This window comes from Leptodactylus fuscus, chromosome 5, assembly GCF_031893055.1.
Source record: "Leptodactylus fuscus isolate aLepFus1 chromosome 5, aLepFus1.hap2, whole genome shotgun sequence".
In the NCBI taxonomy this organism is placed as follows: Eukaryota; Metazoa; Chordata; class Amphibia; order Anura; family Leptodactylidae; genus Leptodactylus; species Leptodactylus fuscus.
In genome coordinates this window covers 50,519,920-50,544,025 of record NC_134269.1, presented here as the reverse complement: position 1 = coordinate 50,544,025, position 24,106 = coordinate 50,519,920, and the positions used below count along the sequence as shown (strand labels likewise).

The following is a 24,106-nucleotide window of genomic DNA, read 5'->3' as shown; positions in this document are numbered from 1 at the left end:
AGGCACATCTGACAATGGAAAGCTCCGCCGAGCTCTAACTCAGTTAATGTAGATACTCGTGGAAAGGTCTGAATTAAATAATAACCTCCAACCTACAGCAGTTTCAGTCTAGAAGTCTATACCTGACGTAATTGGAGATGTTTACACAGACGTTGACTGGATTTCCAGTCCCAACTAGTCGCTACATCATGTATGAGAAAAGTTCTGCAACCATATTAAGTAATAACCATTTTTTTTGTCAAGCACGTAGATATACGTGCTCCCAAGGTGGCACGTCAGTAGCCGATGACGTAGCTACTACGTCCTTGCTACTGAAGCCCATAACTCTGTCAAAAGTTGGGCTATCTTGATAGTTTTAGTGTGATTTTAAAGCCAAGGATCTTGACTTTAAAATGGCAAAGCGATCTGATGACTTAGAGGTCACCGATCGCTCCCAAAACTGTTAATACATGCAGATTCTGCTCCCTGTTTTTTCTATAGAAATGTAGAAGGAGGCGCTATAAAAAGTAGAATAGTGAGCTGAAAATGGCAGCGAGCGCTCCCATTTTCAGCTTATATGACAGCCAAGAGTCTGCCCTTTAAAATAAGCTAGCGATCAGCTGACCAAGGGGGTCCCTGATCGCAGCTGTCAACTAAAAAAGTCGGCGGTAACGCTCCACGACGCGACAGTAGAAGGGGAGGGGAGCGCTCACATAAAGCTTTACAGTGAGATGAAAATTGCAAGCAGCATCGCAATTTTCATCTCATTGGAGAGCTAGGAACATGGGCTATAAAATAAGCCAGCGAACAGCTGACCAAAAGGTCGCTGATCACAGATATCACATAAAAAAGACCGCAGTACTACTCAGTCTGTCCCTCTCTTATCTCTGGTGCTGAAGAACAGGCAGCGATCGTATAAAGTGCTACTGTGAGATGAAAATTGTGACTGTATATAATTGCTTAAATATATAGTTCAAACTGTCTCAGAGATTTAGTCTCAAACTTGAACTTTTGTGTGATTTTTGCAAAAAATCAATGTTTGATAAAAAGTTGCATGAAGGTGGCTGTAAGTATAATAAGCTAGATGGTATTTTTATGATCGTCAGGGTGTCTGCTGTTTGGAAATACACTCACCGGCCACTTTATTAGGTACACCTGTCCAACTGCTCGTTAACACTTAATTTCTAATCAGCCAATCACATGGTGGCAACTCAGTGCATTTAGGCATGTAGACATGGTCAAGACAATCTCCTGCAGTTCAAACCGAGCATCAGTATGGGGAAGAAAGGTGATTTGAGTGCCTTTGAACGTGGCATGGTTGTTGGTGCCAGAAGGGCTGGTCTGAGTATTTCAGAAACTGCTGATCTACTGGGATTTTCACGCACAACCATCTCTAGGGTTTACAGAGAATGGTCCGAAAAAGAAAAAACATCCAGTGAGCGGCAGTTCTGTGGGCGGAAATGCGTTGTTGATGCCAGAGGTCAGAGGAGAATGGCCAGACTGGTTCGAGCTGATAGAAAGGCAACAGTGACTCAAATAGCCACCCGTTACAACCAAGGTAGCCAGAAGAGCATCTCTGAACGCACAGTACGTCGAACTTTGAGGCAGATGGGCTACAGCAGCAGAAGACCACACCGGGTGCCACTCCTTTCAGCTAAGAACAGGAAACGGCTACAATTTGCACGAGCTCATCGAAATTGGACAATTGAAGATTGGAAAAACGTTGCCTGGTCTGATGAGTCTCTATTTCTGCTGCGACATTCGGATGGTAGGGTCAGAATTTGGCGTCAACAACATGAAAGCATGGATCCATCCTGCCTTGTATCAACGGTTCAGGCTGGTGGTGGTGGTGTCATGGTGTGGGGAATATTTTCTTGGCACTCTTTGGGCCCCTTGGTACCAATTGAGCATCGTTGCAACGCCAAAGCCTACCTGAGTATTGTTGCTGACCATGTCCATCCCTTTATGACCACAATGTACCCAACATCTGATGGCTACTTTCAGCGGGATAATGCGCCATGTCATAAAGCTGGAATCATCTCAGACTGGTTTCTTGAACATGACAATGAGTTCACTGTACTCCAATGGCCTCCACAGTCACCAGATCTCAATCCAATAGAGCATCTTTGGGATGTGGTGGAACGGGAGATTCGCATCATGGATGTGCAGCCGACAAATCTGCGGCAACTGTGTGATGCCATCATGTCAATATGGACCAAAATCTCTGAGGAATGCTTCCAGCACCTTGTTGTATCTATGCCACGAAGAATTGAGGCAGTTCTGAAGGCAAAAGGGGGTCCAACCCGTTACTAGCATGGTGTACCTAATAAAGTGGCCGGTGAGTGTATATACAGTAGGTTTATGGGATTTAGTCATTGATTCTAATGTATATGGCATGTTTTATTCATGCTACTATTTTTTTTCACATTTAAGGTCAAAATCAAGATTTTGAGGTGCCCTTTTTTAGGGTTTTAAAGGGAGTTTAGTCACATATATGTAGTATTGTTGAATTAAAGACACTTTAGACTTTAGTATACTAAAGACATTATGTCAGTATGCATTTGGTAGAGTTTAGGTCAGAGATTTGGAATTTTGGATTTTTTTTAGAAAAAAAAAACTTTAACTCAAATGTATACAAGTGTAATGTAGCATTCCAAGATAGATCTGTTCAAGCTATATTCCCCTGGCTCTCTGCTTTCAGAAAATATATTGGTATGGGGGTCTTAGACAAATATTTAATTTAGAAATATGCGTTTTATTCAGACATGTCAAAACTGTGAAAATTGCTCTGGCTACTGGAGGTGCAAAATTTCCAGAGACCCTTGGCAGTGAAAGGGTTAAAGGTGTTTTCAAGGTTTATTCAGTTGATATCCTATCCTTAGGATGGGTCATCAATTGAAGATTAGCTAAGATCTAACACCCTGGATCACGTAGATCATTTGGTTGAAGTGGTAGCAGCTCACACAGCTCGTCCATAGACGAGTATTATCAGGAGCGGGAGGGGGGAGTTCCTCCCCGCTCCACAGCACAGCGCGATTGGCGCCGCGAGGCAGAAGGACGTTCCTGGCTAATGGTCAGAAACGCCCTTCTGACCATAGAGCACTACGGTACCGGCACCGTAAGCTCTGTACACCGGGCACAGATCGGGAAAGCCGACAGTGCGCTGAATTCAGCGCACTGTCAGCTTTCCAGCAGTATATAATACTGCCTGTGCCCAAAAGTGGTGAAAGGTCCTCTTTAAATGGGGCTGAGCTGCAATACCAAGTACAGTTGCTATACAATGTACATTGCTGTGCTTTGTTTTCTGTGACAAGGTTACAGTATTCAATCAATCAATGTAGTCCTTTTAAACAGCTAATCGCTGGAGACTGGATCCCTGCAGATCTTCACTTGCGGACTTATCCTAAGGATAGGTAATCGGGCGATAAAGCACTTTCATGGTGCCCAAACAGAGGAGAGAAGTCGGATGTAACCACTGACTTCAACAGGATTTGGAATGTGCAGACTTTTCCGTAACACATGATGTCAGGATGAAAAAGATAAGGCATCTTATATTTCAACATGTCCGATCCTTTGCTCATGTGTGGGAAAAGCCACCACTAGGGGGCATGTTGGATTTCAGCGTGCCCAATTCTCTTGTTCTCAGATTAGCCTCCACCAGAGAAGATTCTGGCAGTAGCTTATTCCCCTCTCTCATTAAAAACAACGTGCTCGCTTGGCAGACACAAGTGGGGTGTCGGAGGTTTTCGGCCTACGATTATTGGAAGTGTATAGCCATCTTTAGAATTCTAGGTTACAGCAGATGAACTGGAATGGTGGGTGTTGGAGAACTAAGTGAAGAGTTTTTTTCTGGGAATAAATATTTTTTAAATATTTTAAAACTCCTTTGGAATGGTTAGTTGCATCCCTTTCCCCCCATTATGACACATTGTATTGCCCCAGTGTAGTGACATGAGGAATTAGCCCTCAATTTATGTTGTTTCTGAATACATGTGGGTAGAAAAGTTTAGACCTCAAAGGTCAGACTGGTGGCTGTTTTTGATTCTGGTAACCTATGTAATTCCAACTAGATTGGTGAGAGTCCAACACCCGGACCCCACACTGATCAGCTGTTCCAAATAGCCTCCTGTGCTGGAACCTGTATAAGAGCGCTGTGAGCCCTGTGACTGGTCCAGTTTCTAGAGGTCATGGAAGGTTCTGGTACTTTTAACGGCAATAATGGTGCTGTGGAGTTATTCTTTGGCATTGGAAAAGTTGGTGGAAACCCAGATCGAAATGTGAACAGAGCCGTAGAGACAGTAAAAGGTTACCCAGTAGGCAAGGAATTGGGAGACTGTTTTAGGAGTTGTTCTCTGGCTAGGATGGGAGGAAGCACCCTGCCCACAAAGGGTTAGCGGTCCCTCGTCCCGCTTAGAAGTATGCAAATGGTGCAGACGGACAGGTAATTACTGCATCTGTTACAGACTCATTTAAGGGACTGGCTGTTAAGTAAGACAGAGGTGCGTGGAAGGTGTGTGTTACAGTGTAACCAGATCCCCTATTCAGCCTGCATTAATCACTTTACAGTTTGTGTGTTTGGGGTAAGTTGAGGCAATTGAGACCTCCAACTAAAGCCTGCACATTCCCTTTCCTTCCTAGTGACATGTGCCCACCGCCCACCTGCGCTCTCCCATTGTGACCCAAATCATCCCCATAATTAAATGTTAAATTGGTACTGTCAGTGATCTGTAAACCAAACCAGGCGTGTACCGTGCACAAGAAATTTAACCCAGGCCTCCACGGGTGAATTGGCGCACACCATAATTAAATCATTAAGCCTCCCTTTTTTAATTGCTTGGGAAACTGTAGAGGCATCTCTGGAAGGCAGAGTCCAGTTTCATGATGGGCTAATTAAGTTGGCACAGACTTGGGTGCAAGAAGTGTTAATGATTTATTTCACATCCCCCTATTTGATTTTTTTTTTTCTTTAGTTTTTCTTTCTATTTTTTGTATTATTTTCAGGCTAAATAGTGAAAGCCCCCAAAAATGAATATTCTAATATAAAGCAAAATTGGGGTCCATTCACATTGTGTCTTTGTACTCTGTAGATGGTTAAAAAAGAATGCATATAGATGGCCAGCCATTTGCAAAGAGATTGAAAATGGATCTGTTTCTGGATTTTGAAGGATACAATGTAGTAACGTATACCATAGGTTTGTGTTCATCTTAAAAACAGACAAGCCGATCCATAATTTTTTATTTATTTTTTTATAAAGGGAATCTGCCACTGCGATCCGTAATTTTTTTATTGATTTTATTTATTTATTTTTTTAGAAAGGGAGTCTGCCACTAGGGTGAAGCATAGCATTGCACAGTTAGGTCAGACTGGATGTGTCAGTCAGTATGTACTTTTTCCCCATGAAATTGTTGTCTCCCTTGCCTAGAGATTCATTTCACAATATGCAAATGAGCAGTCTGGAGCAATAAGGGTGGCATTTTTGCTCCAAACTTCTGTGCTCCACACTGTTCTGGTATACCGGCATGAACACAGAAACTATGTAGAGACAGGCAGTGCACTTGCCGCAAATGAGACCACCAAGTTTAATGTGGGCAACTGTGGTAATGTAATAAACAAGTGGCCCCCAGGACCAGAGATGGATGGGGCACAGGGGTGTAACTTGAGGGGGTGCATAGAGTGTGCTCGCACTGGGGCCCAGCAGCCTTAGGGGGCCAATAAGCACTGGCATTGAGATTGCAGTTGCCATCTGGCCCATAAACCAAGGAGTCCCACAGATTACCCTAACCACACTAAGGTGGATTAAACTCCTTAACACCCGTAACCATCACTATCAAGAATTCACTGTAGGGATGAGGTAGGGGACCTCGGACAAAAGATTACCCCGGGACCCACAGGACTTTACTTACGCCACTGGTGGGGCACGTATTTATCTGGGGCCCCACGTGGCTAAAACACCATGGAAAATATTGAACCCCATCGCCACAGTGCGGGAAATTACACGCTGCAAATATGCTGCGATTTCCAAAAACGTTGCATTTTTGCAAATCGCAGCATGTCAATTAGTCCAGGGGAAACGGCAGCAGTTTTATTATAGGTATAATTGAAGCAGAAAACGCAGCGGGAAAAACGTGATTTGTTTGTTTTTCCTGTAGAGCTTTTTTTTGCTGTGGCCCACTTCATGGAGCCTTAGCTTTAGATTGGGAAGTAAAAGAAGCCAGCAGGTGCCAGCAGATCTGTTTTGTGGCACAACCTTAACTACAGTGCCAGTTGTATCCGTCCATGGCCTGAAGCTGGCACAGGGAATACATTATGAATCATATCACCCATCTCCCACTTTCATTCTTCAAAGGGTTGCCATTCTAGATTATAGTACAGGGTGAGGTTGCTCTGTTCAGAGCGTAATGTAGACCAACTACAATTGGTATCTTCTGTCCTTCATTACATATACCACTCATTTATCTCAATAGGTACTGTGTGTAATGCTCACTTTCTCCTGTGATGGCACTGTAGAGAAATTTGACACTTGCTATCAAGTTTCCCCTGATTATAGCTGATCGCTTAAGGTCCAAAAGCAGAATACTTTATGATCAGCTATTTAAGGGACCCTTCTATCCACTAGGGGTTGTCCAAGGTGGAGAACCCCTTTAAAGTTCTAGCAGGAGATATGGTCTCTTTCATAACTGGAACTTCCCCTTTAACATCTGTTCTTTCCTGACCCCAAGAAGCCGCAAACACTTGAAGTTCATTTGTGTGATGAACTCCCGACTCCCGTACTTGTAGATTTTCCTAGAATTATTGAGCAGACTCTGCTCTTGGAGGAGTTAGACGCTAAGTGGCACTGAGGAAAAGTGGCACATATTTTAAAGAAATTGAAACCTTCATTACATAGCGTTTTATGAGAGAGGAACTGAGAGATTTTATCGTCTCATTTAGATATACTATTTGGTACTGTAATGTACAGCTTCAGGGTTTTTTGAAAGCCTTAATAAGACAGGGAGATAGTGGGCTTGGTGGGGGGGCTGAGACACAAAGGTATTTTAGGATGTTCATATGATAGACTGTACCATATTCTGTTGCGTGAGAAAAGACTCATGGCATCATTTGCGCAGTAGTGTCCCTGCATTATATGTGATGGATTTCACGTATGGAGTGATCTACATGAGACTATGGTATGTTTACACCTGACAACTGCAGAGTCATTTCTGTCATCTGTAGGCATCCATGCCATAATCGGTTATACACATGTAATGAAGGCATATTGGATTAATGCAAGCAATACAGAGGATTCTGGAGAGGGGTAACATGGACGCCCAGGAGCAACCTATAGATAAGGCTACACCACGCAGAATGCAGATAAAAACCACCATGGGGGGAAAACCGTAATGGTAAAAAAAAAATATGCAGTAGAAATACTTCCGTTCCTTACTTATTTTCATTTTTTGCCTCCCCCCATTTAAGCCTAAGGGTAAAACACAATGTTCTGATAGGTAAAATTAACATGCTCTAGTTTTCCAGAGCTTTTTCTTCTGCAATGGGTGGAGGAGATTACATGAAATCTCATTGACTTTGCTGTGACTGTAAAATGTCGTTTCCTTTGTGCATTCTTTGTGCGCTAGGTGTGTTTTTCACGGCTAAGATATTGACCCATTCATTTCTGTGGCCTCATACACACGACAGTGTTTTTTTTTCATGGGGCTGCGAGATTGGGGCAAAACTCCGGACTGGTCCTATTCCGTTTGGCGGCCCATGGTGCTCTAAACTTAGTCAATGGCGCCGTGGAGGCATGGCTGACACCCAGATGTCATCCATGTGCTGTCCATACCATTTAATCATGGCTCGACATCATTCGCCTAAACCACCAGGGGCTTTACCATTTTCTCTTCACAAGAATTTTACTTTAACCTCTTCACTATTTAGATATTATATGGCCAATATGATAAGAATAGTTAGTTTTAGAGGCCATTTACATCACAAAATTTTCTTATCCTGGAAAACCATTCACATTCTCTGTGGAAGTGACAAATTACAACTACGGTATCTTTCAATATGCAACCAAAAATATTCTATTTTCTTTTTGCAGGGCATACCATGTACCAAGTGGAAAGATCCTTGCGGTGAAGGTAAGAAAACCCTTACTTATGTTTATGTGGTGACCTTGACTTTGTGGGTGTAAGTGGTTATTGTAACTAAATATGCTGAATATTATTGGTCTTACATTCATTATATAGAAGCCACGGTGTGAATTTCTTTATATTTACAAGTTCACTTGCTGGTAGAGGTGGTGAAAGGTCTTCTTTAAGTGTCATTGATATAGTCACACGATTATGATTGTAGGTCTCACTTGTAATGGTTGTGACGTCATGTACTTCCCATCATGTGATGTTCTCCCTGCAAAGTAACTTGTAAAACGTACATCACGTTATCAGTCACATCATCTTAGGCCATATCAGCGTTTAGGTTTCCATTCGGGAAGTCCACTTGGGGACAACACGAACGGAAACTATACGCATAAAAAAGGGGTTACCTAAGGAAATCTGCAGACCCCACACACTATAAATGGGGTCCGTGTGGTTACCGCTTGGTTTAAAAAAAGCTAGTCGGGTGCTGCTATTAGTTTGTAAAAAGCCCCCCCCCCCGTTTTTGTTAATTACCGTGGAAATCGATATGCAAATGAGATCAATCGTGCACAGTGGGCGTTCCGTGCACCCCTTAGCGTCATAGCTTCTGGACGCCCACAGCTGCCTCCAAGCCCTCCTCCTCCTGCTTATTCACCGCCTCCATCGTCAGCGGTTTCTGTTGAATGGTGGCTTCTATTCTATGGAGGCGGTGAATAAGCAGGAGGAGGAGGGATTGGAGGCAGCGGTGGGCGACCAGAAGGTATGACACTAAGGGGTGCACGGAACGCCCACTGTGCACAATTGACCTCATTTGCATATCGATTTCCACGGTAATTAACAAAAATGGGGAGGTCTTTTTACAAACTAATAGCAGCACCTGAATAGCCTTTTTAAAGGCTATTCAGACATATCTTTAGCTCATAACACGTAAATCTAGTGATAGAGCCCTTTAAAATCCCAGTAGATAACCCCTTTTAAGTACCATATTTCTTTGCTTAGCTGTCTGCTGCAGAATTTTTGGATTTTTCCTAGTTGTTCTTCCATTGATTTTGGTTTGGTTTTAATAAACTACAATGGGCATACGGGTTGAAGGACTTGGTAACAAATTGTGTCATTCAGCAGAAATAAAATAACCCATGAATCAACAATGTCCCTCGAGTCTTCACTCCCCTGGTCACTATATCAGTGCTTAGATTGCCTGACACAAGAGGAATAAATGGAATATCATTGTCACTTTAAGTTTGGGTCTTGAGACATGTTGCTGTGCTAAAGCTAGGGTTTTTTTTTTTTTTCTCATTTTTTTGTTTTCTAAGAAATAAATAATATGGAAATGTAATATTTTAAAATTGGATGATTATCTTAAACTGCACTAGCTTTTCCCTGATGAAAAATATATTTCTGTTTTTCTATAAAAATGCGGGATTTAAAAAGGATCTTATACACCAAATACACTGGTAACAAATCTCTGAAATAAGGTAAAAAGTTCAGCTGGCCATACACATAAGGCAAGCAGTACTTTTCTCTCCGCATGATTCATGCGGAAAACACATGGACCCCATTATAGTCTATGGGGTCCGTGTGGTTTCTTAACTAACCGCTTTTTAATGCATTCAGTATTCCGTTCAGGGGGTCCCCAAGCAGACTCCCCAAACGGAATACAAAACGCAGATGTCAACCAGATATACATTGGACAAGATATACATTGGACAAATTGTGCTTGTGTTGTGAGTAGGGAGAGGGGAGAAAGAAGCTGCTCGATCTTCTGCCAGAAAGGTATATTCCCCAAGAACAGAAGCATGTTGAAATCCAACATGCCTGACACTTTCCTCCAATTGGTGGTGGTGGTGAGATTCAGGAGGACTTCTATACATTAGATGGTTGGCTGACTTCTGTTGGCTCCACTAGAATTTCTCTAGACAGCTACATGAACAACCAGTGGACTATCTAGTCATCTTCCATCATAGGCAAAGCAATCCGTGTAAGTCATCCAGTATGATCTGTTCTTTTTGTTAAAAAGTTGCAGAATTTTCAGGATGTGTGGCCATTATTTTTTGCGTTTTTGTTAGCAGTTTTCCCTAAGTTTGATCTCTATTTCTCATTGTCCCTGATCTAGTGATTGTTAGACAAGGGCGCCATGATGATTCCCTTGCACAGTATATGGGGAAAGCAGGAAAGACTGCTCCCTAACCTTTTTTTATTCATTCATTTATTCATTCATTCACTTAGTACATAAAGTGTACTGAACAGTATTGATCTGAATAAAGCACATGGGTTGAGATAGAAGACTTACCATGAGCTGCAGCACAAAGTCTGTACCTCTGTCCCTGCTTCAGTTGGCTCCTCTTGCCCTCCTATTCCCCCCCCACCACCATAATCTTTCATGGGCAAATGTAACCTGATGCTTATGAGTCAGTCTTGTAAGACCAAGATGGATTCAGCAAGTAATTCATAACTAGTGAAGAGCTTAAGAGACGTTGGAAGGTAAAGGAGCCAAATAAGTGGAGAAGAAAAACATTTTTCTCTGATAAGATATGTTAAAAAGTTTATTCTGTTTGCTTGTGCCATCGATTTGTGCAAATGTTTGTGACCATTTAAGAGATCAGTGAATAAGGTTGATGAAGGAGACCTGAAATAGAAAAAGGAAGACGTATTTGAGTTCTGTCAGATATGCTGCGATGTTTGGTGGTACATTTGGCACTAGACCCTTTAGTCATCCACACTTGTGAACACCAGATCCCGCTCACTTTCTTCATTCCCCTTCACTTATAATAATTGCTCGCAAATTTGTCGGAACAACTATGTGCATAGCTGTAACATCCCTCTGCCTTCCTCGCCCCTCCGGCATACAAAGAATGAGGCGGCAGATAACCCTTTTCACGTGGACATGTAATCCTATCTTATGCCCTGCAGTGCTTTACTTACTGAAGAAGACAATTGTGTCGCCGGTGATTAAGTGAATTAAATCTGAACATCAGCCTAATTTGACCTGGGCGGTTTGCTGTGTTTTTCTCTGGTGCGGTTTGTGTACAAGGTCTCCTCTGACAGACATTGATAGATTGCTTTATTTAGAATTGTATATTTTAGGACTTTCCAGCTAATTTAAACAGAGCAGCAGAAAATTAATCACCTGCACCAAAGAGTCCACATAGTGTACGCCGGCTCCCCGCCTGACCCCGCAAGTGCTGGTCTGAATACCCGACCGCCCAGGACTGCAACGTAATGTAATAGAGTGGGGTCTGCCCACCTTGTACATGTCTGCTGGATACAATCTCCACCTCTGTCACCCACCCTGCCGCCTCACCTGGTGACTTGGGACATCCCCATTCTCCTCCATTCAGCTGCGACTTCCAGAGGAAATCTATGTCATATCCGATGGCAATATCCATTTAACACACCAACTTATAGGTGACAATATGTGATACAAATAATCTAATGGACCTCAGAGGCCCCATCTAAGCTTATGGATGAGAAATCTGTCAAGTGAGGCTGAGGATTTACATCTGAGCCGGGTTTCCATCCAGCTCAGGTTTGGCTTAAATCGCTAGATGAAAAACTTCTTCAAGCCCAACTTTTTTTGTCTGGTGGGACTTCATTACAGTCAGTGAGATCTCTTGATCTCCATTTGTTATCCATCTCTAGTTTTGCGGTCCATTCTTCTGGTCCTTTGACAGACAAGGAGAACGAACACCCGCCACATTTGTGTACAAAGCGTTACATGTCACTTATTCACTATCCAGGTAAAAAAAAAAGCCAGCGACCCCCTTTGAAGTCAATGGGAGCAGTGGATTTTGAAGCGGATTCCGCGTCAAAATCCGCTGCCAACTTGCCCCGTGTCAACTAGCCCTTATGATTTCAAAGCAGATAAGCTCTGATCTTCCATATCTGTTCCCAGGTTGTATGACTTTTAAGACTCCTTAGCCAGCTGGTATATCCAATGCTATTTCATTGTTCAACGCTCCATCACAGACCAGATTACAGATAACACATTTGTAGTATGATGCCCTATTGAGGTATAATATGGCAGCATACTTTGCCATTGGCTCATAGCATAGAACTGGACTGTAGGGACCCAGTTTGTTTCATGTGCATGAGGTTTTATGCAGAAATACAACTGATCCTTACATCGCTACATGTCTAGGCAGATTTGCAATGTAGGAAAAACCTGGATGCCACCCCCCTGTGGGAATTATAGTAATGGTCATATTGATGACCATTGAACATATCATAGAAATCAATGAAGAGCATTCCCCAGGCATAAAACATAAGAATTGTTCAATAAACCCATGTATTGTGATTGCAAGGTCTGACACCCAATTTACCATGGCCCATTCAGTGATGGCCATCCAACAATTCCCAAAGTGGATCGAACTATAATGATGTTTGTCAATTGTCAGATGAGGTCGGCTCAAGGATCAATTTTTTTTCATGTCTTCCTTTTGGATTTATTTCTAGAGAATTGTTAAAATAACTTTGTATGTTTTTGTAGCCTACATATAATTCAGGCTTTGTCCCTTTCTCATCCATTTTTTTTCCTGGCAATTCTGCATCCGGTTGGAGTCTATTTCTCCCTCATTCATTCGTGTGTGTGTGTGTGTGTGTATGTATATATATATATATATATATATATATATATATATATATATATATATATATATATATAATCCTTAACAATAAGGCAGCAGTGATGCCTGTGTTGGGTGACCATTCGAGGACTCCATCCCCTTACTGCTTAAAATATACAGAGAGAAAACTCCTGCTGGTGGAAACCCAGTAGACGACATTATCTATGGGGTCCAAGGGTTTTCTGCGGTAACCGCTTTTCAAGTGGATAGGGTTTCCGTTTTTCAGGTCCCCAAGTGAACCTGAAGAAGAGGAACCCGTATGTTAGAGTGAACCTTGCATAATGTGGATTTAGCTTGGATGTATAGGTTCACTCCCGAGTAGAGCAGCAGGACACATGTATGACCACTACCCTAGCACTGCAGCCATGCAGGTGAGGTGGTCCGACAGACTTATGACCGCCATTATAGTAATTGGTTGGGTTCCCACCAGTCTTTTTACAGCTCCCATTTCCTTATTAGTACGTGACCCAACAGTGGTTCTGACCCATTGTCAAACCTATACAAACACATTTTACCTATCCTATTTCTGTAGTAATCCCAGAAGCAGACTATTTCCGCTGGGACTAAGCCCCCCTCCCTTACTTACGCAGCATTTTGACCTGTCCCTGGGGCACGTTCCTCCCTCGGCTGCACCTGACACAGGTTAAATGCCTCTCACACTTTAATTGAGTAAAATTGCTATGATGTAGCAGCAAATTATTATTTTTTTTTCAAGTTTTTCTGTTCTGAAAAATGTAAGTGAGTGGAGTTGGCAAATGACTATTGATTTGGGGAAGTGTGTTTTAAATTTCTCTTGGCAGTTCTATATTACAGTACAAGCTGGATTAGTCAGAGCGTTTATAAATAACCCTAAAGCAAGCTTGTGATTGAAACAGGTTGCGTCTTATTCTATTCCTTTTGATGCCTGCGTTCTGAAATTTAATTTATGCCTTCGCATATCGTGTGTCTATATTCCTCCCCCTACTACATATAAATCTTAATTTATATGTCTGTTCTGACGGCTGCACAGATATACGAGTGCATTGTATAAGATGCGCGTCAAGACACAATGTGTATATTCTCCTGTCAGTGCCAGAGGGAACTCCGGCACACAGTAAGGAATGAAGGGTTCACACTTAAAGGCTAGATTACTCCCTGTCAGGTCGTCTCCGCTTTTTTTGTATTTATATGAATAGGAGTGTGTATTTGATGGGTGTAACAATAATTTGTACATAATCCATTAACTTCTATTAAGAGTGATGCATGATACAATGAGATAAAGCTTTTCTGTAATGTGGAGGCTGTTCTTATACATGAATTGGTATGGCCATAGTAAAAGGGGTTTTCCAGGATCGATCGCAAGACCAAAAGAGGTCCGACTTCCATCACCCCTACCATCAGCTAGCTTCTTTATTGTTCACCAGGCACAGTGCCACATATTTTGTGGGGGCGCCTTGTATCATAGTTTAGTTCTATTCACTTTAGTGGGACTGAGCTGTAATACCAGGCACTGGTGCTACCAAATGAATGGCACTGTGCCTGGACAGTAAAGGCAATGGCCCCTTTAGCCAGATGATCGTGGGAGCGCTAGACATTGGACCTTCCTCATTAATGGCAATGGTCCCCTTTAGCCAATTCGTGGGAGCGCTAGACATTGGATCTTCATTTATTTATTTATTATGCTTACTTATATAGCGCCATCATATTCCGCAGCGCTTTACAGATATTGTCAGTCACTGTTCCATATAGGGCTCATAATCTACGTTCCCTATCAGTATGTCTTTGATGTGTGGGAGGAAACCGGAATAGCCGAGGAAACCCACGCAAACATGGGGAGAACATACAAACTCCTTGCAGATGTTGCCCTTGGCAGGATTTGAACCTAGGACTCCAGCGCTGCAAGGCTGCAGTGCTAACCACTGAGCCACCATGCCCATCTTCATCTTCATCATTAATGGTAATGGGCCCCTTTAGGTAGATGATTGTGGGAGCGCTAGACATTGGACCTTCCTCATTAATGGCAATGGGCCCCTTTTGCTAGATGATCGTGGGAGCACTAGACATTGGACCTTCATCATTAATGGCAATGAGCCCCTTTTGCTAGATGATCGTGGGAGCACTAGACGTTGGACCTTTCATCATTGATACCAATGGGGTAACCATTAATATCAAGTGCCAATAAACCTCTTTAGCACTTGGCTTGATCTTAGCTGAATAGTCAGAGGCCGACCCTCTGCCATCTGTACGAGCAGCAGATGAGATGTAAAACCAATCTCATCCATATTCTGAGCCTAAAACCAGCGGAAATGTAAAGGTTGGAACCCATAGGAAGGCCACCAAGAAACCTACAGGTGTTCCACAGCAGGTCATCTGATTTTCTGAATGTTTTTGGCCTATGAACCTCTGTAGGTCAATAATTCTTTGGTCAAATTCTTGTTTAATTTATCTAAGAGTGAATAATAAATTTAGTCATGTGATGAAAAGTTTTTCAAAGCTTTTTTTCCATTGTCAACCCACTTTATTTGTATCACATGCACATATCATGTCACACCCGTGCTCCTCAGTACGTTACTCTCCACGAATCTTCAGGCATTTGTTGACTTAATGGCCATGTACGTATCGCTACAAACACTGTCACCTACATGATGAAATGTGTCTAAAACTTGCCCGCCTTGTGTCAGCCGGCTGAGACTTGGATGTACGGCTGTGTAGTAATGTTTCTTATCACACTGTCTCCGTTAATATATTTTACAACTGCGCTCCATCAGCAAGTGGAGAACAGTGCACTTGTGCCAGTGTGGGAGCACCAGAGATGGCTTGTTTGAGGTCTGGAGATGGAGCGTGCCGCTGCTATCTGTGGCAGGCCGAACACACAGTATCAATCAGTGACAAGTGTTTTGTGTCTTTTCTCCGTAGGTCATCCCATTAGACATTACTGTGGAGCTGCAGAGACAGATTATGTCAGAGCTGGAGATTCTGTACAAGGTGCGTGAGCTTGGCGTCTCTGTTTTGGGAATTGTTGTCACAAACAAGGCAGCGCTCGCTGACAAAGCTATTCTTCTCTTCTTTACAGTGTGACTCTCAATACATAATCGGCTTTTATGGGGCATTTTTTGCAGAGAATCGAATTTCTATCTGTACGGAATTTATGGATGGTGAGTTCAGACCGGTATTAATTTGACAATATATGAGTGGCCTAGAACTTTTTGCTGTTCTGGTAGTAAATGAAGGAGAACTAGTAATGTAATAAAGATGACAGCCCCAATTTTATTACAGCTAAATCTAATTAATATGACAAGAAGTGACTCCTAAACCACCCCAGCCCCTGTGCCAATTTCAGCTTCACGGGTGGAAAAGATGGTTATGACTGGTTGCAAAGGGGCACAACTGCCTCAGACCCCAAAAATGAATCTGCACTAAAATGTTTAGCTCAGAGTTGAGTGGGCAATCCACAGAGGGGGCACCACTGTGTCCCTGAAATGTACAGTCGGGTTCCCATTAAAGCAGGGATGCACAACCTGTGGCACAGGTGCATTATGTGGACCACAATCTACCTAGAAAAATTGACGGAAGGCAAAGGGCGGTCACACCAAATATTGATGGGATTTAGATTTCTCTTTTGTGAATTCAATAGTTTTAAAGCATTCCTACTTTGCTGATTTTTTTTTTTCCACACCTGTCTAAAACATTTGCTCAATACTGTATAATGGAGAGAGCCATGTGCATGTATGGTGTCTTTCTCTCCAGAGGAGTAAGGAACTTTGTCCTTTCCAGGTATAATGGAGATAGCTCAGATGGGAAATATCCCTTTTAAGTTTTGTTACAGTCCTTGGAAGTTGTAGTTTTTCAGTGTGCCCTTGAACTGGAAAAAGTTGTGCACCTCAATCTAAAAGAACCACATAACTTATAGTTATGGTCACCTATTTGTTGAAAGGCTCATTCAGTGAAGTCAATAACTTTACAGTGGCTTGCAACAGCCATATCTTGGTAGGTTTGCAGTTGTAGAATACTTTGTCCATTTTTGGACTGAACAGTGCTCCTTGGGAGGTGCTTTAACCTTTTCGCTGCCAAGGGTCTCTGGAAATTTTGCACCTCCAGTAGCCAGAGCAATTTTTACAGTTTTGAGATGAATAAATCAATGCTAAATTGCAACATTAAAAAAGCATCCAACCCCCCCCCCCCCCATACCTATATATTTTCTTAAAGTAGACACCTGCAGTATTGTCTCAATGCAACTTGGTACTGTATACGAACAGGCACCTTCATGCAATTTTGATTTAAAGTGAATGTTTTATGAAAAAATGCAAATAAATTTATATTAGCTGTTAAAACTGGAAACCAAACAATAAATTATATGCACCAAACCTCCTAAAAATAAGAATTCAACATGTACAGAGTTCATACATATCACTATGGCCTGCACCCGCATGCGCATGTCTTCAGAAAATTGCTAGAACTGGAAGGAACAAAAATCTGCTTTGAAGCTGGAAATGCTAAAAAAGTATCATCCTATAAAATCTAGGGATTACACACCATGAAAAGCAAGTGAACCCCTAAACCCTATATATTTTTTGAAAGTAGACAACCTGAAGATTACATATATCTCAATGGGTCATCGATAGCCACATCCACCTTCATGCAACTTAGTGACAAACACAAAACATTATTTTTTAAAAATGCACTAAAACACATATTTGCACCTAAAACTCATGTTCAATCTCAGATTCATATACAAAATACATCTAAAATAATAAGTTAAGGTGTATACAATGTGTATATATACTATATGTACTGCAAACATCAACTACAACAAGAGCTCGGACTCCCAAAAACCCTAATACAGAAGATAGGCAGGATTTTGCTGTTATTCACTAATATGTTATAAAACTATACTGCACCTACCAAACTGTGACTGTGATACCAAAATCTAACTTTTTTGAGATTGCACAGCATACCGTATATAAAAACACAATTTAATAGTTCATATATACAACCACTTTCATGCAATGTTGCGGCAAACAGATATTGCAAGCAAAAATTGCACAAAAATTCAAATTTGCCACTAAAGTGCGGCTCAAGCAATCCCTTTCTGCAAATATAATGTACTTTCCAAAAAACTGCAATATGTGAGGAGTTTATACATACCACACATGTATATATTTACAGGGGCGGGTGTTAAAGAAACGCCAAAATCGCAGAAATGCGCCATTCCATTTTGTGCATGCAAATTAAATAGGACTTTACATAAAAATATTAATTTCCATCCCCCTATAAAAATTTTAGCAATCTATACGTTCATCTCTAGTGATAATAGTTTTTACTATTATTTTAGCATGTAACGGATATCGCTTGAGGCGTATTTTACTCTAGAAAGCTCAGATATGGACAGGGATTGGGTGAAATGTAAACTTTATTCATGACTTTATATGTGTTGTGTAAGTGTTTGGTGCGACTTTTTTTTGGCGCTGCGACCTGGACAATAGTAAATGTCTGGGTCATAGCGCCAATAACCTTCCTGGTTGTGTTCAGGAGGTATAACAAAAGAATACCCCACTAGTAAAGCTCAGGGGGAATTATATTATACCTGTATGTGACAATCAGACAGCAAATCAGTATGCTATCTGATTGACAGGAGGGGGGAAATAGGGACTAAATCCCTCCTCCCCCCTCCTCCTAGGGTCACATAGAGGTTGTCCACAAAGATCAGAGAAAATGCTTCTCTATCTTTGTATCTGTGTCTCCGTGCAAGCTCCTGCAGCTGCAAGTTCTTCTCCCCTTCCTGTTTCACTAATACTTCCCGAGACAGGAGGGGGGGGGGGACAATTTAAAGTCCTGTATCTCAGGACTCGTTTGGCCTATGAAGATAATTTTAGATTCATTTTAAAGCTGAGAATCTCATCTTTAAAATGACACCAAGATCTTCATAATAGCCCTTACAGATTTTTAGCGAATTGCTGTTAAAAATGCTGTCAGGAATTGAGATCTTCAATGAGATCTAAATCCCCAATAGCGTTTTCAACAGTGAATCGCTTTGGCACATTAAGGGTTAACATGAAGATCTTGGTGGCATTTTAAAGATGAGATTCTCATCTTTAAAATGAATCTAAAATTATCTTCATAGGCCAAACGAATCCTGAGATATGGGCATCAGATGTTAAGCACGTACCTCTACGTCCTCGGCTATGCAAGTGACACCCTGGGAGGACGTAGAGCTACGTGATTGGCAGTGAAAGGGTTAAACTTCTCCACAACTTTATCTCTGACCTGTCTGGTGAGTTCCTTGGTCTTCATGATACTGTTTGTTCACTAGTGTTCTCTTACAAACCACTGGTGTATTTATACTGAGACTAAATTACACACAGCTGGGCTCTATTAACTCATTAAGTGACTTCTGAAGGCAATTGTGCACACTGGATTTCATTTAGGGGTATCAGATAACAGGGGGCTGAGTACTTTTGCTTTTGGTCCATCACTTAAAATCTCAATAAAATACATTTAAGTTTGTGGTTGTAAGGTGACAAAATATGAAAAAGATCAAGGGTTATGAATACTTTTGCAAGGAGCTGTAAATGTTAACTGGAGGAGCAGCTCCTACTTTGTACATATGTCTGGTAGAGCAGCCTCTCCATAGAAAGCCAGTGTAGTTTTCTACTGTATCATATTACTTGGATGTATTGATAAGGAGTAGCCATGGAATATTTTATATTACACAGTTATCTTTATTCTATCTGTTAGCAGCAGCATAGCCTGGAACAAGGTAATATGTGTTCAATGTGATATGTTTTTCACAGGAGGATCCCTAGATGTATACAGAAAAATTCCTGAGCAAGTTCTTGGAAGGATTTCAGTTGCAGTAAGTTTTTGTGTCATGATATTTACCATTGTTCCTCACTTACCCATGTTACTTTCTCTCTACTCCAGCACCCTGTGCACTGAAAATTGATCAAGAGACCTCTCTGAGGCTTCTAAGGACTTAAAGGGGCTATCCAGAGTTCTCTCTAAAAGACTGCTTTCTTTTAGAGAGATCTCCACTTCCACCTCTCAGCAAGTGACGTTCATTTGAATGGGGCTGAGATGCAGCATGGCTAGTGTGACCCTCAAATATGGTGTCACTTCAGAAGAAGAGGACTAGGAGGTCCTTCTGATAGAGCCATGTTTTATAATCCTGAATAACCCCTTTAACTACACACAGGTTAACTCAGGGTAATTATCACCTAAATCAAAATCTCGATTAATTGGACATTTTACCTCTCTTACAATTAATTTAGGCTATGCCCCTTAAAACACACCCCTTTTCATCTATAAGTATGTATTGGGTGAACATTGTGAGGTTTGCCCAACAGTTTAGTTCAGACTGGACATATCTGAACCAGACCCCAAATTATAATTAGCTGAGGCCTATGAGAGGTGAGCAAACATGAAAAAAATTGTGTTATTTACCTTCCCTGTACTCTAGAACTGCTCCTGGTCCTCTTAGGGCTAGTTCACACGTGGGCAAAGGGGAGGTTTTTGACAGCGGAATTCGCTTCAAAAACCTCTCCTTTAACATGGTGGTCTATGTAGACCACTAGCTTTTTTTTTCCTCCTAGCGTTTTCCGCCTGAAGAAGCGACATGACCTTTCTTCAGGCGGAAAACGCCTGAAGAATTGCATAGAAGTGAATGGGAGGCGAAAACCGCGCGGTAAAAAACCGCGCGGTTTTTTGCACACAAAAACCGCGCGGTTTTTTGCAAAAAACCGCGCGGTTTTCGCCTGCAGTTTCTATAGCACATATAGGGAAAAAAAACCTAGCGAAAACCGCTAGCGAAAACCGCGTCAAAAACCTCGTCAAAAACCGCGCGGAATGCAAAAAACAGCGTCAAAAAAACTCCTCGAGGTTTTTTACCTCGCACAAATAAGCTAGGCGGTTTTCACGTGTGAACTGACCCTTAAGGCCCGCTGAATGATGTCAAGGATCACTGAGGAATGTGATTGGGCCTCAGTTGTACTTGGCATTGTGACACAAAGACATAAGGGTGATTGGCATCGTCACGCTTACGTTTTTGCATTGTGATGCCACGTGATCACTCAGGCCCAATCACAGGCCTCAGTGGTCCTTGACATCATTCAGTAGGCTTCAAGAGGACCAGGAGCAGTTCTGGAGCCCAGGGGAAGTGAGTAGCAGTGTTTTTCATGTTTGCTCACCTCTCATGGACCTCCGCTAATTATCCTTTGGGATCTGAAGAGATCACAGAATATAATAGTTACAATTCAAGGTTGGATGTATTCGATGTGAACTAAACTGCAGGTAAGGCCACACAAATAATGTACCTTATATACTCGAGTATAAGCCGACCCGAATATAAGCCGAGGCCCCTAATTTTACCACAAAAAACTGGGAAAACTTATTGGCTCGAGTATAGGGAGGGGGGAAAATGCAGCAGCTACTGGAGCATTTCAAAAATGAAAATGGTCAGAGTTTTTGGGTGCAGTAGATGTTGGGTGCTGGGAAAGGGGAGGGGGTGTTTTGGTTGTCTGTCTGCCACTTCCCTGAGCTTGAGGACTTTTTTTTTTTCCCCCAGTTGGAATTCAGCCTGGCTGACTATAGGGTATCTGCAGTGCTCCTATTAACCCCTTCCTGACGGAATAGGAGCACTGCAGGTCCCCAATATTCAGTAGACTGGGCACTTTCAGACACAGGGATACCTAATGTGTATGTGTTTCACAGCAATATTCTACTTTTATATGTATTCTAGGGAAAGGAGGGATTTAGAACTTTTATTTTATTTATTTTTTTATATTTTTTTAAAGCTTCTTTTTATTTTTCACTATTTTATGGGAGATTCTATATATATATTTTTTTTTTTGGCTTGACTCGAGTATAAGCCGAGGGGGGCCTTTTCAGCACAAAAACTGTGCTGAAAAACTCGGCTTATACTCGAGTATATATGGTAATAGCCAAGATGAAATAACCAACATGCACAAAATGATGCCAGTTATCCGGAGTTACGGCTGCTTTTGGTTATTTTTCAATTAATTGCCCAGCCCTAATACATCTGGATTATATTATCCCTGATAATATAACTTTCTAAGGAGAGAAGTCTCTTAAAGGGTTATCCAGCTGTCCTTAGTAGTGTATGGAATGCTGGACTAGAGATTTCAAGATGATATATGATTTGATATATGAAATAATTAAAAAAAGTTTAGGTATAATTTAACCCCCTTTATTTAATGCTTACTTGTAAAGCGCCATCATATTCCGCAGCGCTTTACAGACATGATCAGTCACTGTCCCACAATCTACATTCCCTATCAGTATGTCTTTGGAGTGTGGGAGGAAACCAGAGTCCCCGGAGGAAACCCACTCAAACACGGGGAGAACATACAAACTCTTTGCAGATGTTGTCCTTGGCAGGATTCAAACCCAGGACTCCAGTGCTTCAAGGCTGCAGTGTTAACCGCTGAGCCACCGTACTACTTATATGTCTGCTCAGAAGCAGAGCAGGTGCCATAACCACCAGGTCGCCACTGTTTTATACAGCAGAGACCTGGTGATAATGGCTGTGATCAGAGTCTATGCCCCCTGATTCCATCTCAATGTCCCGCCGCCCCATCCCTAACCCCTCTGTTTACATTTATATGCCAGTACAGATCCCAGGAGCCGCCCGCTCCCTATGGCAGGTAGGAGCCTTATGAAGGTTCCCAGGCCTGTCCTATAAATATTACTACTGAGGCTTGTCTAAAAGCAAAACCTGTAAGAAGCTGGCGCAAATGCAGTTTTTGTCTAACTCTAATAGACTATTAATTTTTAATAGGAATATGATTACAATAATTGTAATCACATTGAATTGGACAATACGTTATAGCTATATAATTAATTGTTCGTAGTAGTCTTTGTATTTTTATCACCGCCAGCACTAGTGATGTTTCTTCACGGTTTCTTGTACTGCTATATCTTTAAAGGGATCCTATCATTAAAAGTCAATTTTTTGTGTCCCTAACACATAAGAATAGCCTTAAGAAAGGCTATTCTCCTACCTTTAGATGTCGTCTCCGGGCCGCTGTTCGGTATATAATAAGGTTTTTGTCGGTATGCAAATGAGTGGCCGCTTACAATACTGTGCAAGCGGCCATTTTCTTGTGGCTGGTGGGCATGAGCAGTTGGCTTTGCCCGAGGCCTAGAAGTTTGAAGCCACGGCCGGAAGAAGACGCGAAGAAGATCCGTTCCTGAAGAAGATGGAGGCAGCGCTGGAGAGTTCTCTCGCAGCATTGGGGACGCCCCCAGTGCTGTTTGAGCGCTGGGGACTGCACCCAGTGCTGCAAGAGAACCCATTTGTTTACCAACAAAAACCAGATTATATACCGAACGGCGGCCCGGAGAAGACATCTAAAGGTAGGAGAAGAATAGTCTTTCTTCAGGCTATTCCTATGTGTTAGGGACAAAAATATTACTTTTAATGATAGGATTTCCTTTAATAGAAATTTTAATATCCCATACTTCACAATCCTAATACTAAACGCTTCTTTTATTCTAGGTGTTGAAAGGCCTCACATACCTTTGGAGCCTAAAGATTTTACACAGAGGTGCGTATCCTCTGTCCTTTCACTTGATTATATAGGATATATTATTTATGGTCGGGGTTGAGTGATGTATAGAGTAGCTGGGAGCATCAGTATTGTAAAAGGAAGACTTGTAGGGGGTTATTCTGATACGGTAAGTCAGTAATAAGCCTTATGAGCTTACTAGCTTTTACCCGCGACTTCGTCTGCGGTGATTTGAGAATTGGGCGGACACAGACGTGTGAAACTGTAAAAGTGCTTTAAAAAGTTTGGTAGGCTAGCTGATGTGATGTGTTATATTGTGTATGTAGTGATACAGACAATGTGATGTGTTGTATTGTGTATGTCGTGATACAGACAATGTGATGTGTTGTATTGTGTATGTAGTGATACAGACAATGTGATGTGTTGTATTGTGTATGTCGTGATACAGACAATGTGATGTGTTGTATTGTGTATGTCGTGATACAGACAATGTGATGTGTTGTATTGTGTATGTCGTGATACAGACAATGTGATGTGTTGTATTATGTATGTCGTGATACAGACAATGTGATGTGTTGTATTGTGTATGTAGTGATACAGACAATGTGATGTGTTGTATTGTGTATGTAGTGATACAGACAATGTGATGTGTTATATAGTGGAAATCTATATGTAAATGTGAGTGAGTAGAGTGAGGGCTACTCCTGAGGTGACAGTAAGGAGTGTGCAGGCAGGTTGAGGCAGGAAATGCCAGGCAGTGTGTGTGAGTCTATAGCTGGGGCTAGGAGTCCTGCTTTTGTGAGTCTCCTGCTAGGAAGCCATGATGTTTAGTGGCACCAAAAGTAGCCTGTGACTCAATCCTAAGGGAAAACTATGTTTGTGGAAAAT

The 24,106-nt window shown here is 41.9% G+C and overlaps 1 protein-coding gene across 1 annotated transcript in view; it reads left to right on the top strand.

Annotated features, from left to right (window-relative positions):
- Positions 1-24,106, top strand: part of MAP2K5 (mitogen-activated protein kinase kinase 5) — a 106,576-nt gene that overhangs the window by 39,284 nt on the left and 43,186 nt on the right. The window contains exons 9-13 of the mRNA XM_075273170.1: positions 8,058-8,097; positions 15,612-15,680; positions 15,769-15,850; positions 19,487-19,548; positions 23,209-23,257. Coding sequence (XP_075129271.1) covers positions 8,058-8,097; positions 15,612-15,680; positions 15,769-15,850; positions 19,487-19,548; positions 23,209-23,257 — 302 coding nt within the window. The remainder of the gene's footprint in view (positions 1-8,057; positions 8,098-15,611; positions 15,681-15,768; positions 15,851-19,486; positions 19,549-23,208; positions 23,258-24,106) is intronic.